Raw genomic sequence first — 18342 nt, 5'->3', positions numbered from 1 at the left:
GCATCAACTTCAAAGTTTCACACGAAGGCCTCTCTACTAGGACTGCATTCAGGGACACCCCTGACACATGTTTGCCTCAGTGCCTTTTCTAGGCATGAAGAAAAATCCCATAACCTATTTCTTCTATCTTTACTTCTAAAACCAGAACCGGATAGCCAAACCTGCTAAGTTCTTATGCATACTGGGGCTGGAACATGGTCCCCTCATTCCATCCCATTTTCATGTGTCTTCTGTCCTTCACTGACTATGCTTGACTACCTTGAAACGTGCTCTGTGGACCAGGCTGCCCTTGAATTCAGAGATACTCTTCCTAGAACTGGGATAAAAGGTAGTCCCCACCATATCTATCAGGAAGATTTTCTTTAGTTCCCTTACAAAAGTTGGAAAATTAGCTGGCTGGGTCTTTCTTTGGTTACTACTTCCTATATTCTATTCCTTACACTGTTTATCTTCTTGAACACAGATCTTAGCAACTTTCTACTTTCTGGTGTTTTTTATCTCCTTAAAATTTATATTTTATAATTTCTTCTAGTAAGCTTGGTACCTTTTATTATTAATCTTTATTACTTTTACCACCAACAACCACACTGAAGAGTGTATTCTATGCTGTTTTGAGATTTCCTCTGCCATCAATGCTAATTCAACACTCTTTACTTTAGTTATAGATACATTCTTGAGACAAGGGCAAAAACAACCACTTTCTTTACCAAAATATTGCAATACCAGTCTCTAGACCACATACTTTCATTCTTCTCCTCTGAAAACTCTTAAACCCCATAATTCATAAATTCAAATTCATCATCACTGTCTTCCATGTTTTGCTAGGATTGTTTGTGAAACAGTGCTTAAGGCACCCACTGATTTCCTTGCTCAATTGCCCAAAGTACATACTATCCCAAACATAATGCAGTCAGACCTAAAACACTAGTACCCAAGTCCCTGAGTACCAGCTTCTGTCTTATTTTGAGTTTTTATTGTTGTAAAATGACACCATAACCATGATAACACTTAAAAAGGAAAACATTTCATTGAGGTAGCAGTTTACTGGTTCGGTGGTTCAATCCATTGCTATCACGGTGAGTAACATGGTAGTATGCAGGCAGATGTGGTACTGTAGGAAGAGCTGAGGGTCCTACATCTTGCAGGCAACAGAAATTTGACTGAGACGTTGGGAGGTATTGTGAGCAAAGAAAACCTCAAAGGCTTTCCACACAAGTGATACAATTCCTCGAAAAGGGCCATTCCCACTTCAACAGAGCCTTACCCCCAAATAGTGCCACTCCCCATGAGATTATGGGGGACAAGTAAATTCAATCTATGACACTTCTCTTCCTCATTTTATGGCTTTTACATACTTATACCCAGTCTTTCAATATGTTCCCTGAACACTGGGGTAAAGAAGGATGAGTTATCCCATCTATAATGGAACATTTAGTCACTGATTTTTAACATTTAATCATTGATTAATCTTTGCATAATCATCACAATCTGTAAAAGATAAGTTCCTTTGAGCAAGCCTGTGAGCAACACAGATATAGCATTTAGAAGGCAGGTAACATTATGCCCACTTAGCAACATCAAGAAGATTCCTAACAAGAGCCTATGATTTCCCTAGCTTTGGGATTTTGACTAGGTTTATAGTAACTGACATGATTTCCTTCCTCTGAAGCAGGCCTGACATCTAACTATTAGTCAATTGCTCTCCTCATAGGAGTCATGCAAATGTTTCACTCTGGGCATATATTACTCGGCAAGTCAACATTAAAGTACAAACAGTCCAGTATTGTGGAAGAAAAACATCCTATTACATTGTGAGAAAACTCAAAATGAAATATAATTTTAAATGTTTGAAAAGCACTTTAGAAGATTTATTCCTTCTTCTCTCTAAAGCTAACCTCTGTAATGGTGTGACTTCACATATAAAATTTTTTTCTTTACTTACCCATCTTTGTAAGTCACAATGTTTTTGTGTTTCTGACATTTTATAACCATTCTCTTCATCCTGTTGTTCTCTATTCCTTTGGTGATTCATTTTTAATATTCCTAGAAGTTTAGATGTTATACAGATGTCTTCTTTAAGATGAAAATTCAATTTTATTTAATATCAACAGTTTTCTTTATATAGATTTACTATATATCTTTTTAATTTTACTTGTTTTTCAACATTATCATTATTATATGATGGAAATATATGTGTTGATATAATTCTGTTCCTTAGACAATTACTTCATTTTGCGTCAAGAGTGGTTTGTCAGAATTTGCTTTGCCCTTAGGGATTCCATTTTATCGGCAGGTTTAACTCCACTTAGGACACAGGTTGATTGTGAATCTGAGTGTTTATATAAATGACACCCACCTTATGAATTTATTGGGGTAAACTGAGATTATTTGACATGAGAGGTACTAAAATTCTCAGAAAACCATGCCTAAGAATGATACCCAATAACTTATAAGATATACCAGACCAAGAAGGTGATACAAATTCTTCGCCAGCACCCTATTAAAAATGAACAAAATCATGATTTCACTAAATAAAAGTATCCATAGGAACAATCAACTAAAAAGATATATGCAGAATAGAATACAAGATATCATTTTTTAGGATAAATCAGGCTCAGTATTAACATCTAAAATATAAAAACATAAAAAATTAAAGAGAAAACATTTTAAATTATCCATAATATAAATGGCTATTGAAACAAACAGTTGACAAAAGATGATAAATAGATATCCACTACACATAGTAAAATGTCTTGCCCCTTTGACCTTCAAGGAAAAATGGATCAAAACTATACTAAATTGTATCTTGATCATTGTGAATTTTAGATATTAGGAAGAAAATAATAGAACAGGAATGGTAGCTTAGCAATTAAGAAAAAATTAAGTTCAAAGGATCTAACACCCCTTTCTGATTTTCCATGGTCCATGTCCTCCTGTGATATACTTAAATTCATACATGTATACACAAATTCACTGAAATAGAAGATCACAATAATGAAAAGAAATATTCAAAACCAATGAGAACAAAAATTAAGAATAATTTTATACTTTTGTAGACTGCAAACCAATCTAAACTTTATAAGAAGAAGCATCAATTGTTTCTAAATCAACAGATGACAAGAGTACTGTCACATCCATTTTCATGGCAGCACTGTTAATTATAGGTGTGTTTAGAAAGCAATCCTAACATTATTTGAAAAAGGAATCGCTAAAGAAAATGTGGCATATGAACACACGGTAGCTGTTATGGCAACCATGAAGAAAAAAAAATATGTTCTTTAGAGGAAAATGCATACAAATTGAAAAGACTTATAATAAGTAATTCTCTTTTGGTAATATGATTTTATTTCTTTACTTTACGAAAGTCTGATTTTTTTGTTTCCTGTCATTTGTAGATTCTATATTTTATATATATCAATATATATTGAACTCATATATGAATATTTAGAGCATGTATGAGTGTGTGTGAGAAAGAGAGATAGAGAGAGAGATAATAAGAATATAGGAGAGGTACAACATTAGTCAGAAGTCTACTGAAAGTATTGGTGGGTTTCCATGAGAATATATTTAATAAATTAGTAGTATATGCAAGTAATATATTCCATTATGTGTGTGTGCATGGAAGGAAAGAATTGCAGATGGTCAGTACAATTATAAACCAAATTTCATAATATTTCCAATGACTTATGTTATGAATGTAGTACTAAATGAATATATTACAAGTTACCATAGGTTTTGAAATTAAGTTCAAAGAAGCTTACATTTTTATGAGTGCAGTAATCTTGTTGAGATAATTCGTAGGTTCAATGTTGTTTTCAATTATTGTTTTATAAATCTAAGCTCACCAAAATTCTGACAGAATACTTTAAATTTCATTACTCTATCAATTGTCTTAATCTATTCTTTAAAAATATTTGATATGCCAATATAATTATTAAGTATATTATGGTACTAAAGAAAATATAACAGGAAATACAGATGTCAAGATTAGGGACAATGTAATTTAGATTTATAAATATGTCATATGGAAACAGACGGATTAAGCTTATTGTTTTTATATAGAGATTGTGATACACGATGCATTTCATTCTTGGTGAATGCACATGGATGTGACTGCTTAAACCATTGACAACAAATAAGAATTGAATTCTCAGTCCTGTAGAAAAGATCTGTATACCATTAAAACTTCTATCAATGAATGGTTGTCCTTCTTGATTTCAAATTCAATGGGAGAATTTTGATAAAACCCCTGAAACCCCATATAAACATACATGAACTCACATTCCCAAAATAAATGGAAGATAATATTAAATGACTGAGACTCTTTCATTAATTTACAGAAATGTTAAGATTGTGATTAAAAAAAGTACGATTAATAATTACGCACTATCATCCAGTGTATATGTTGACATCCTTCCCAATGATGTAAGACTATGTATCAATGTGTCAATTTTGGATGACGTAATTGGTTTTAATGTGGTTAAATCCTATATATTAATACCTTACTGCTGTAACTTTAAGTCACTTTGTTTTAACTTACTTTTATGTCACTACAAGTGGAAGACCAAAAATATGATCCTATTGCCATGCTGACCAAAGGTCAGAGAGCTGGGACTAACCTCTATTCCTTCAAAGTTATTATGTTTCTACCTCAAACAAAACTCCCACCTAGATTTAAATCAGTGCATTCTGCTCTATCAAGGTTATTATCAACAGGTGTGGCTAATAACCAGACCTTGTATTTCAGGAATAGAGAAGTAGATATATTTCTACCTCAAACAAAAGTCTAAGGATCCAACTGGGTGTTTCAATTCTTTTAAGGAGATAACTTTGGATTCCACCCAGGGAGTTGTTTGTTTACAGAATATTTTGGTCTACAGTGTGCACTTGCCTTGTTTTGATATAGTCACAAAATGTTTAACTATGGATAAAGCCCACAAACTTCAACTGGTCTGTTCATTTCCCTGTATCATGTTAATGCCCTTTTTGTTGTCTTTCTCTTACCTTTTGGGGTATTGTAAGCAATTGGAAATTAAACTCAGGCTATTTCAGTATTCACTGAAACTCCCTCCCGATACTATTCTATGACTTTCTGTCTTATTATTTTCATGTCTTCATTTTCTTTACTATATTTTTGATTCCCAATGGCCCTAACCTGGCAAGAGATATTTTCTTCAAGTTGGTCTCCGACAACTACATAATTGGTATTAAGCATCTTTTGCATGTTTTTTCCCATTTAGTCGCTTAGTAAAACTTTGATTCTATTCTATTGAATATTTTGTACAAAGATAAACACAATTCAGACATTAACTTTAGAAATTCATTTTCTTTTCCTTTCTTTTTTTCTTTTCATTTTTTGTTTGTTTTTCAATAGAGGGATTCTCTGTAGTTTTGGAGCCTGTCCTGGAACTACCTCTTGTAGGTCAGGCTGTCCTTAAACTCAAAGAGATTCACCTTGGCTTCTGAGTGATGGGATTAAAGGAGTGTGCTACCCTGTCTGGCTAGAAATTCATTTTGTTATTTTAAGTGAACATAAATGCTATAATTCAATTACTAAAAGTCCTTTGCAAAGTTTTGTATCATTTCTATGTGTGTGAACACACAAAATCTCACCAATGTGACTAACTAAAATTTAACTAAACAAGGATAACAGCAATAGACAGGCTAAGCTGGAGTGAGGAAAGTCAAGAAAGCTTGACCTATACCAAACAACTAAAGGCAACAATAGAACACTAACAGAAAAACAAATATTCTTTTGTCTTTCCAGGATAAGAGCAGGCGAATTGGTTATCCAAAACCAAATGATCATCGCAAAAAGTATGCAAATAACATTAAACACACTGAGCAGTCTGTATTTAGGAAGTACATATGTCTACAAATAACACTATCAAAAATAAGTTAAGAAAATGATGAGAAAACTTATTCTGCCTACATAAATCCTATCTACTAACAGATTCAATGAGAATTAATAGGAATCCATGCCTAAGGTTGATTATGCATAATATATTCAAACCTGTGATCACATAGAGGGCTTAAGTTATGTTCAATGGGTCATGAAACAGCAAAAACACCTATATGTGGGGAAGAATTTTGATAGAGGAATTGAGTTTTAATAAGATTAGGGAATGTATTACACACATGAAGAAAAATGTCAAAGAAAATTTTAACTAAAATGTTTTATTAGACATACAACATTGACAATAAATCAATTTGGTTAGTGATTTTTAAGAAAAGTCATGATATACTAACTTTCAAAAGTAGCAAAGGGAAGTCATAACAGTTAGTAACATTTCAAAGGGGAAATGCATATGTAACAGTCTATGTGAGAACTATGGTTGCAATTTAATCACTTAACATAAGTCTATTGTACTGTTCTAATTAATAATCTTCTCAGAGCTGCAATTACATCCTTGTTCCTAAGGCTGTATATCATGGGATTGAACATGGGAGTCACAATGGTATAAAAAAGAGAAAGGAGTTTGTCACTTACTGCAGAATGTATTGACTTTGGCATTAAGTAGGTAATAGATGCAGAGACATAAAACAAAAGCACCACCACCAGATGGGAAGAACATGTGGAGAAGGCTTTTGCCCGTCCTTGAGCAGTGGGCAGTCTCAGAATGGTGGCAATGATTTTGCTATATGAGGTCAATATTAACAAAAAAGGGATTGCAGCAAGCAAGACAGTCACTAAAAAGACAAACAGCTCATTAAGAGAAGTATCTCCACAGGCCAGCTTAAGTACAGGGGGTATGTCACAGAAGAAGTGATCTATCCGGTTAGCATTGCAGAAATGTAGAGAGAATATCTGACAAGTTTGCTCTAGCTGGAAAGGCAATCCACTGAGCCAGGAACCCACTGCAAGCTGTGTGCATTTTGTCTGGTTCATGACCAGAGGATAGTGCAGAGGGTTGCAGATAGCTACATAACGGTCATAAGACATCACAGCCAGGAGAATACTGTCTGTAGTTGCCAGAATTAGAAAGAAACACATTTGTGTGGCACAGGCCAGAAGAGAAATGCTTCTGTCCTGGGTCCAAATGCTGTACAGATTCCTAGGCAGAGTGACTGAAACATAACAGATGTCCAGAAAAGAAAAATTAGTCAGGAAAAAATACATGGGTTTGTGTAGTGTAGGATCAATTCTGGTTATCACAATAATGAAGCAGTTTCCAATTATGATAGTCACATACATTATGGAGAACATACCAAATAGAACGTCCTGGAGGTTTGGAAGGTCAGAGAATCCCAGGAGGAGAAACTGTGTCACTGTGGAAGTGTTTTCCTCTGCCTTGGTGTCTGCGTGTTTCATCTGTGGGGATGATTCAACCAGAATTACACTTCCCTTTACTCAGTATTATTTTATCATATAGAAATTGATATTTTCATATTCACAGATTTTTAATTTCTGCTTACAAATATTTGTATATATATTCATAAAAATATACATATATACTGATGAAATTATAATTTGTCCTAACATATACTCTTTGGCACTAATTATATGTTTGAAATAAATGCTATTGTTTTCACATTTTTCTACTGAGTGATTAATAAATATTCTTATTAATGGCATGATGACCCATAATATTTTAAATGTTTATCTAAGTAACCAATGTGACAATTTTAGAATTATTTAATTTTCAGTTGGCTCTTTAATACCAAAATTGTTTTCTTTTATTATGATAAAAATTCTCTATTTACATATTAATTATCTAATGAAAAATGTATTCAATGTTCTAGTATGTTTTTTTAAAGCTCAATTTATCCTGATATTCCTCTATAAATGCTCTTTCATTGAAAAATTCATGATAAACTGGACCATATTTGATAAGATTCTATTTTACATTTAAATTTTGTAAGTTAGTTGTAATATCTATGCATTCAGAATTTACATTTTTACATCTGTGGAATTCTTTGACACCATAGACAAATCAAAAGATATAGTAATTACCACATTTTTGACAAATGGTACTTACTCTCTAGTTTCATTTGTTTCTGGCTCAGCAGTCCAAACCACAGCCTTATGAATCCTAGAAGTGCTGTCTACACCCAAGATATTTCCTCAGCTCCTGTAGGCAAGTTATAAACACAAATTACTAAAACAAACTTTCTCAAATCATTCACCTTCCCGCTCTGTCTCTACCTCTCTATCTCATATCTGCAGGTGTGAGGTGTCTCATCTATAAATCTCTAGATTCTCATTTTCACGCTATGAAATAAATTCAGCAGAAATTTCAAGTAACTACTGGCATTTTGTTTAATTTAAAATCTTTATAAATATTAGCTGTTCTCACATTTGAAGCAGTGGTTTTCATTCATTTAGATAGTGTGTCATCAATTAAAACCATTAATATACACTGTATTGTATTTTACTAATGAACTTTAGAAAATGAAATTAATATGCAAACAAAAGAAGATATAGACTTTAAAAAAATATTATTGAGATGGGCTTGTGAGTTTTGTCTTTATGGTCTCATTTATGGTCTTTTACATATATAATTGCCTTGTTTTTTGAAGAGTTTTCTATAAAAGATTCTGTGGAGCCAAATGAAAATATGCAATAATTATAACATTTTCAGATTCACTTCTGATAGATATTGACACTCTGCCACTAGAACCAGTTGCGATTATTGTAGGTGTCAAGGCCACATCAGTGATCTTCACTAGACATTTCATTCTTTATCGTAGATAGGTGGAGTTTTATGATATATGTTCCCGAGATGTCATATCACTGAAACATTTAAGTACATGCCTAACAGAGAATAATAATTAAATACACCTTACCAATTACATGTTGATTTTGGTGACTATGATCCTTAATTCATCACTCCTTCATATCAAATCAAATCGTGATGAATTAAGGATCATAATCATCACATATCATCAATTGTCGGAAACAGTGTAAAGCCAAACACAAATAGTTTTTGAAACAAAACAAAATAAACAATTAATTTTTTAAATTACTTCATGTAATTTTATCCAAATGCTGATATAAAAAAATGTAAAAATAAAAGAAGTCAAACTTGTTAGTCAAATCCAGTCTACGGTCTTAGGAATTAGATAAGTTATAATTCTTACCTTGATTTATTGACATACAATAATAAAAGGTTGAGGAAGTTTCTTTTTCTAAGATCAAGAGTTTTCTTTTATTTGAAACAGAGTTACAACACCTCCCAAAATATATTCCCCTGTCATAACGAACTATTCTTGTTAACAAGGATTGTTCGCTAACAAGGGAAAACTTTTTTCCCGTGTTAGTTTCTAAATGTAAAGAACCCTTTTGTCCTACCAGTCATGAATTTAGCATTAGAAGAACCGCAAATTAAATTAACACATACACACACATATATTTCTTAACAGTATCTGAAAAAAATACTGACTAAATAAATATATATATTTACTGACTATAAATACATTGACTATATATACATATTTATTCATTATTTATTTCTGTTATTATTAATATATATGTACTGACTAAATATATGTGTAGTGAATATTTGTTTTTGTTATTATTAAAAAATACTAGAGTTGCAAAAGGAAAGAAGTTGGTAACTATAGTTTTGTAGTACTGAAGAAATCAGTGGGATCTGATACATCCATAAGTGTATCTGCATTTTATATAAGCAAGACATTTACCATGACTGAAAGTCTGTACTATCTTAGAATAGATTAAAATGTATTTTTGACACAGCAAATTTAATGATACTTTGACATCTTCAATATGTCTTTCATTCAAAAGCATACTGCTGAGAATATACACATTTGATCTCATCTGACAAAAATAAAGAAACAAGCCAACAAATAATAAATAAATAAATAAATACAATTGCCAATGTTCTGTCATTAACTATTTGAAACAAGGACATATGTAGAATTCTAAGTAACAATATTACACCAAAACTAGCTACAAATCTTCAACTTCCAAATGAATTGTCTAGCTGGACTACCATTGGTGGGCTAGTATTCTCAAGTCTTGACAGCAATTGCATTTAGATGTCACATCCAGAGGTTCACCTAGTCATTGATTGAGCTCCCCATCAATGTTTGCCCTTTTTGATTCCTTATTCATGAGGAAAGTTTGGATCAAAACCCCAAAGACCCCATTTAAACAAACATGAACTTATATTCACAAAATAAATGGAAGTAATATTAAATGACTGAGACTCAATCGTTAGTTTACAAAAAGGTTAAGATTGTGATTGGAGAAACTATGATTAAAAACCATGCATTATCATCCAGTTACATGCTGACATTCTTCCCAATGATGGAAGACTATGTATTAATTTGCCGATTATAAATAATGCAATTTGCTTTAATGTTGGTAAATCTTAGACATTAATAGCATACTGGTATAATTGTAATTCACTTTGTTTTTCCTTACATTATGTCACCACCTAATTGGTATTAAGCATCTTTGACATGTCTTTTTCTATTTATTATTTTAGTATACATTAGCAAACCTAATATATATGTTTAAGCAAATTTTATATTTTTCAGTCTTTATAAGGCTCTAATAAGTGTTTCAGATCATAATATTAAGTTTGTCCTCTTAAATTTGTATCTAAAATTTCAAAGAAATGAATTCTTAATTTTCTTTCAGTTACTCGTTATTACCATTGGTATTTTCTATTATTTTTTAACAATTTGTTATTATCTTCTGAAATTAATATTAATGAGTTAATATTTCATATGTATTCCTAAAATGTCTTGTAAATGATTTTTTTATTCATGAAAATGTCTTTTTTATTCAATATTTTCTGTCTCATAATTCTGAACAAATAATATTTTATTACAATACCTTATTATCATCTTTAATGTTATTAAAATGTTTCTTTGAACGTTCAAATAAATTTCAAGGGTAAAATCTTGTGCTCAGACACATATACACCTTAAGACAAAATTGGAAGGCAACTACTTCATAGAAGTGAGTTTTCTCTTAGCACTATTAACTTTACCAGAATTCTGCTTTCTTTTCTCTGGAACCAAGGTGGGTTAAAATAATTTGATCTTGTAATAATGACCATACTAACTTATCTCTCCTGAACATTCAGCTCTACCTTATGGGACCTGCACATAACCTTCACACTAGTTCTTTGTGGATATAAACTAGGACAATTGCTTTTCTCTTGTAGTAACATCAATCACAGAGAAGCCTTGAATTCATTCTGACCTGCTAGAGTAAATCACCCAAAGCATCAAACTAGTTTTGGTCAGCTAGACGCTGTCAACAATATGTTCAATATATTGAATGGGTTCCCAGATGCTTGGGAATTTTAAGTTTCAACATTTTAATTTAAATTTCAGACTTACTTATGGTGAATTTTCTAATCTCTTAGCTCTCAGTCAACACAAACCTTTTAGATCCCAGGGGTTCAGTTGGTTTCTGTGATGTTCATTCTACATTTTGATCAACTCTTACACATAGTTAGAATTCTAGAAGTTATGATACAAGTTATGATACCTTCATATTATGCATGACAAACCTTTACATGAATACCTAACATGAAATGAGTTGATGATACTGATGATAATAGTATTTAATCCTTTAGTATTACATATTTAAAAGGAAAAGAGATGTCACAAGAACAGGAAGATATTTTTAAAAAATATTTGAAATTTACCATAAATAGATAAATCTGTTTTTCTTTTAGTTTTCAAAACTAACAATATCTCAAGTATTGAAGCAAGTAACTGTTTCAATTGTTCTTTGCATCATGTTAAAGCAGACTTTTGTCTTTTTCCTCTTTGTAATAAGGTTTTAAAGTGTATGGAAAATAACATGGGTATATTCAGCATTTAGTATTCACTGAGTTGCCCTTCTTTTACTATCCTTTGTCTCTGTGATTCTTATCTCTGTTCCTCCTACTTAACATTTTCTAATCCTTACGCTCCTATCCTGGGACATAGGAACCCACCACAGTTAAGATCTCCTCAGAAGTCACCCCATAATGGTGGCCCCTAACATTGGTCAAATCTTTTATGGCTAAATAATTTTTGCCTGACTACCCTGTATGAAAGGTGCTATTAATATGTAAGCCATATTTACCTTTCATTGTAAAGTCCAAAAGATCAATATTTATAACTTTTATTCAGATTTTAAGTTCTGAGTGTCACTCAGCTTTGAATTTAGAATGTATAAAATAAGCTCTCAGATGATCATCCTGGATGGACTAACTCCTGCAGGGAAAAACAATTTTTTTCACTAGCATTGATAATCAAAAGATCTAAGGAGTATATGTATTTCTATAACTAAAATTATATCCTTTGTAGAAAGGGTATCAACTGCAGATAACTTTGAGCTGTTCCAAAATCATTGATCTCTTCACTGATTGTCCTTATCAATTTGATGTTATTTGCTTCATTTTGTCTGCCACATGAATTAGTTCATGAGGGTTTATGCATACATTTCTTATTATGTTCTTATATATCATATTAATTCTTATTTTGTATATATACCTGCATTATAATTTTCTGGAGTCATTTATATATTTCTATATTAATAAGTATTTGGTCAAGTATTTAGTAAATGAACACGTGGAACAACATTATTTTCATCTACTCTTACAGAAATTGCTCATATCAGTTATTTTCAGAATTTATTGAGTAAGTTCTATATTAATCATAATTAATTTAAGGAGAAAGGTGAAATTTTCAGCCAACAGAAGGCAGACCACCAGTCATATATAAAGACTTAAGTGAGATTGGTGTTCCACATGTTAGTTCTAAAGCATATGTACAAGTTTGCATAGAAAAGAAACCTGAGAATTTCTGATGCTGGGAATGTAAAGTTGTAATTTTTTGTCCATTGTACAATTTTTCATATTAAATGTTAATGGACTAAAACCAACGATAAAAATGTGGAAGTGAATTAACTGAAATTATAATGAATAGAAACTAGTAAGCAAGATTTCACAGTACAAAGGTATAATTTTACAGGTCCAAATATACAACACAAAAGTTTTCATTTTTCTGTACTACATGACATAATTCATGTAAACATTCATTCAACTATTTAATTCAATAGACAACTAATCATAGAGAAAATTATGAAAAACTTTATTCATTCCATTGAAGATATAAGATATTATGTTTTCTAAGTTTATTCAGTCAAATATTTTCCTCAAAAACTGCTTCCTTCAAGAGACATACACAGAAAATGCTATTTAGTTTTTAATTTACAACACTTTTTTTTTCTCTCAACAACTGTGAGATGTTCTTCTGTATATGTGTTGCTTTTATTGGTTAATGAATAAAACTGCTTTGGACTGTGGCAGAGCAGAATATAGCCAGGCTGGGAGAGACAGAGAGTAGATGGAGTCAGGGAGATGCCATGTAGCTGCAAAGGACACCTCTGGGACCTTACCAATAGGCCACAGAATCGTGGTGATCCACAGATGAATAGAAATGGCTTAGTTTAAGATGTAAGAGCTAGTTAGGAATACACTCATAGGCTATTGGCCAGGCAGTTTTGCAATTAATATAGTTTCTGTGTCTGGGCAGTTGGGAAAGGAATGAGCAGTCCCCATTTACAAAATGGCACCCACCATTTGGAGCATGGATCCACATTAGATCAACAAAAAAGCTTAAAAAAAAAAGAGGACCTTTAGACCAACAAAAGTGAGAGCAAGAAACAGTCTCTTGATAGCTGCATTTTTTCACATAGGCTCTGTTTGCTGGTGCCAAGCAAAGGTGCCTCTCTTTTCAGAGTTGGCTTCCTGGTTCGTGCTGGTTTGTGTTAGAGGCAGGATTAAATCTGGAACAAGGTAGTAAAGATGACAAAATAAATATTAAATATAATAGAGCAAAAATTAAGCCACATAAAGATGGAATATGCACAGAGAGTCTGAATTATGCACATTATTGTGCTTTTTAATTTTTTTTTAACTTCAGAGAGACATTTGTTTCTAGGGGCTGCTAAACTGTACCATCATAAAGGTATTTTGTCTTCAAAATTTGTGTCTAAGGATAAGTTACTTTGGAAAAAGGTTCTACACTTGCTTCCAAAAAAGATGAGAACCTATCGATTCCTTTGTGGCTAATGTGATTTGATGTAATGACACCCACTGAAAGGTCTATGAACCTTAAAATTACTTTGCCCAACAAACAACAGGAAGCAGTTTATAGAAAACTACAAACAAATTCCCAAATGACTGTTTATAAATATTTGTTTCCATTTAAATGGGATTTATTATAAGTAATTAATGGTCATAGTTTCTAAAAATATATATAAGGGAATATAATATATAGAGATGAATACATTATATTGGTATTGACTTTGGTTTATTGATACAAACTTAAGGTCAATTTTGTTATATGCATATTTCTACTCTTGTTTGATGGAGGAAGGTCATTGGCTAATAAAGGAACTGCCTTGGCCCATTTTATCGGTTGAAAGATAGGTGGGAGGAGTAGGCAGAACAGTACCCTGGGAGGAAGAGGAAGTGAGCTCAGTCTCGACAGCTCTCCTCTCAGGAGCAGACGCCTGAGAGAGACGCCATGCCCCGCCCCGGGATGAAGCTCCGACCCAGGATGGACATAGGCTAGAATCTTCCTGGTAAGCGCACCTTGGGGTGCCATACACAGATGATTAGAAATGGGCTAAATTAATATGTGAGAATTAGCCTAGAAGAGGATGGGCCAAGCAGTGTTTAAAAGAATACAGTTTGTGTGTTGTTATTTCGGGCATAAGCTAGCCGAGCAGGTGGCCAGGGTGCTGGGAACGCAGCCCCACCGCCCCCAATTACTACACTTGTTTAAGGTGTTATCTTTATAGAACTAATTTAAAAATGTCAGGTATAATTAAAAATTATGGACTAGTAGAAAGTAATTTATAATAGTCAAACTTTATCATGGTTGCAGCACACCACACCCGTCTGTGCTCTATGTGCCACCATACAGTTCATGAACCAGGAAAAGGGGCTGGTGATTAAAACACAGAAACACACAGACAGAGACACAGGTCAACCTTGAAACAGGAATGCCTCAAAAATGTCCTCTATATTGTGTCCAGGGGTAGCTTATATAGGGATAGCCATGCCCCAGCCAAATGCACCAGAAACCATTGCCCTGCCATCAGGAACTCCTGAGAGTCTCGTGCTTAGAGCAGCTGTAGGCACTCAGATCAGAGGAAAAGAAGTTGTTTAAAAGAAATTCAGAATCTGGGGGTTCACAGCTCCCAACATTTCACCGCCTTTATATATATAATTAGAAAAATGTAGAGCAGCTAAGCACATGCAAATCCCACAAGAAATCCAACTGCTCTTATAAACTGAAAAATACTCTAGCAAACATGCTCATTCTACAGTCAGCATGAATGATATTAAATGCTGGTACAAGATAGTCACAGCAGCCATCTGACTGACAAAAATTTCAACTGCCATGAAGGAGGCTGCAGCAGTGACAATAGCGTACCTGTGGTGATCCCAAAGTCTCTAGGATGGCTTGACAGTTCCTCCTGCCTCTGCCTCCTTCAGCAAATCCTATCAGCGTGCTCCACCACAACAGGCCCGGGCAGCAGGTAGGCTAGGAGACCTTACGCAGCTACTTCTCGAGGGAACCACTTAATGGGCTCCACATTTAGGGAATTTGGACTTCACCAACCTGTCTGGCTTCTTCGTGCTAAGTGGGCGCACTGCATTCTGGGGGATATTTTAAATCGTTACATCCATATTTTTGCATCAACATTTCAGGGGATGTCAAATCCTTATATTACACCAACATTTCACATCAAATGCTTTGCAGTTCTCAGAGTCAAATTTCTTTTTCAGTCCAGAACACAAAAGACAACACAACCAACAAACACCTTTTATCTTTTTGAGCAGTATAATTCTGTCTTTTGGAGGCTTTCAATTCGTCCTCCTGCCTCCTCTTTATCTGAGGAGTGTCCCTCAGAGCATCTCTGGGGATGCAAACACATGCTCTTTTCTCTTTTAAACTTTTTTTTCTTTTCCTTTCATTCTTTCTGTACTCCTTTTACTCTGTGCTCTATGCGCCACCATACAGTTCGTGAACCAGGCAAGGAGCTATAGATTGAAACACACAAAGACACAGAGACAAGGGTCATCCTTGAAACAGGAATGCCCCAAGAATACCCCCTTTATTGTGTTCACGGGCAGCTTATATAGCCATAGCCATGCCCCAGCCAAGAGTACCATAAACCATTCCTCTGCCATCAGAAACTCCCGAGTGTCTCATGCTCAGAGCAGCTGTAGGGACTCACATCAGGGGAAAAAAAGTTGTTTACAAGAAATTCAGGATCTGGGGGTTCACAGCTCCCAACAATGTTAGTTACAGTTTCCAGATATACAAAAATGTATTTCAGTTAGATAGTCTTCAATACTTCAAAGATTACAGACTATGGCATTTAAAATGTCTTACGAATGTAGACTTCTCTCAACAGTGAGACATGTCTACTTCTGGCAGCACCTACCTACTTCAAGAGATGATGGGCACTGAAGAGGCTCCTTATGGAGTTGGTTAGCCATTGGTGCAAGAAACTGCTCTTGCCTCTACTATTTAATGGTATGTTTTATGATTTGGACATGCAAGACCCACAAACAATGACTGCCGCACTTGTCTAAAGAAGGTGAGAAAGTCCTTCAGGGTTCCTGCTCCATGAAAGAGTCTGCCAGACATTCCCCAGGACAAAGAAGAAAGTGACTGACAAACTGCCAATATACATGAAACAATTTTTCAACTTTTCTTCTTCATGAAAATGTATACTGGATACTGTGGGCCACTAGGCTGAAGATGGATATCCCCATGTGTCAGAAGAACTTTTGGGTGAATTCCTGGCAGGGAGATGTCTCTGTCAATTCTAGAGTTTAGGAACTTTCTTACACTGCACTTCTTATTTACTTAGGTAATATTATATCCTTCTGGGGTTTTTGATGGAGTTGAATAATAGTTATAGTTTTCCTTATTTAGGATAAAAGATAAATTATATATGAAACTTTAGACTCATAAAGAAATATTGAAATGGTAATTCTTGCTTGATAACTACCTTGTATATATAATTTTACTATGTTAAAACCTCCATTTAATTTAGGCAGAAAAAGGGAGGTGATGTGGGATGTTCCTCTCTATATGTGCAACTTTTCTTGGTTAATGAATAAAGCTCCTTTGGTCTATGGCAGTGAAACACATATCCAGGCTTGAATTCATACATATAGAGAGTAGGCAGAGTCAGGGAGATGCCATGTAGCTGTGGAAAGAAAAAGATACTGCTGGAATTTTACCTGTAGTCCAAAGCCTCCTGGTGATACACAGATTAATAGATATAAGATCTAGCTAGAAATGTGAATAGACCAATGGCTAAGCAGTGTTGCAATTAATATAGTTCCTGTGTGAGTATTCCTGTCTGGGTGGCTGGAAAACAAACAAACAGTCTCTATTTACAAAGTGTATGAATAGAATTGAAGATAGGTAATAAAAATTTCATTTCTTCAAAGCCCATTAGCTAAATCTTGCCTTTCTCCTGATTTCATTGGAATTACTTTGAGTTTCTCTCCATTTAAGTTGATGTTGGCTATGGGTTTTCTGTCAACTGCTTTTATTATGCTAAGGTACATCCCTTACATTTTTATGTCTCCAGGACTTTTATCTTGATGGGTGCTGTAGAAATGCTCTTTTCTACATCTAATGAGATGATCATGTATTGTGTTTTTCAAGCTGCTTATATGGTGGATTACATATACTGAGTATGTGTCTTAAGTTATCATTCCATTTCTGGGATGAAGCTTTCACAGTAATGTTGGATAATCTATTTGATAGGCTGTTAGATTCAGTTAGTAAATACTATTGGTTTTTCAAGACAGCGTTTCTCTGTGGTTTTGGAGCCTGTCCTGGAACTAGCTCTTGTAGACCAGGCTGGTCTCGAACTCACAGAGATCCGCCTGCTTCTGCCTCCCAAGTGCTGGGATTAAAGGCGTGCGCCACCACCACCTGGCCAGAGAACTGATTTTTAAAGTATATCCATATATTTCTCTGGTTTTCCTAAATTTTGTTCCCAAAATTTGTTTCCCAAATTTCTGTTTCCCTTTTTATCTCTATTTTAATTAATTTGCATATTTACGATAATTTAGTTAATTTGTCTCAAAACTTATTAATCTTATTAATTTTTTTAAAGAATCAACTTGTTTTCATTGAAAAATATGTATGAATATGTACACACACACATACACACACACACATATATTATATAGTATGTAAGTGTTTTTCTATATTATCATTTTCAGTACTATGTTGAAAAAGTATAGCAAACTACTTCTTCAAGTGGTTATTATTTTTTTGCTTCTATATCATTTAATTGTGCCATTGTTATTATCAGATCTCTCC

At 33.7% G+C, this 18342-nt stretch overlaps 1 protein-coding gene across 1 annotated transcript; it reads right to left on the bottom strand.

Moving 5' to 3' along the window:
- Positions 1-6361: 6361 nt before the first annotated feature.
- On the bottom strand, positions 6362-7312 carry LOC121452173 (olfactory receptor 10AG1-like). Its single transcript, XM_041658021.1, has one exon. The coding sequence runs from the start codon at positions 7310-7312 to the stop codon at positions 6362-6364; it is 951 nt and encodes a 316-aa protein (XP_041513955.1).
- Positions 7313-18342: the final 11030 nt, after the last annotated feature.

Source organism: Microtus oregoni, unplaced genomic scaffold (assembly GCF_018167655.1).
Source record: "Microtus oregoni isolate MIOR12 unplaced genomic scaffold, Mior012 000009F_ref0000495, whole genome shotgun sequence".
In the NCBI taxonomy this organism is placed as follows: Eukaryota; Metazoa; Chordata; class Mammalia; order Rodentia; family Cricetidae; genus Microtus; species Microtus oregoni.
The sequence above is the reverse complement of the archived record's forward strand: the minus strand, read 5'-3'. Positions and strand labels throughout refer to the sequence as shown.

Coding starts and splice junctions, on each gene's coding strand:
- LOC121452173 (XM_041658021.1), bottom strand. CDS start 7,312: ATGAAACACGCAGACACCAAGGCAGAGGAAAACACTTCCACAGTGACA.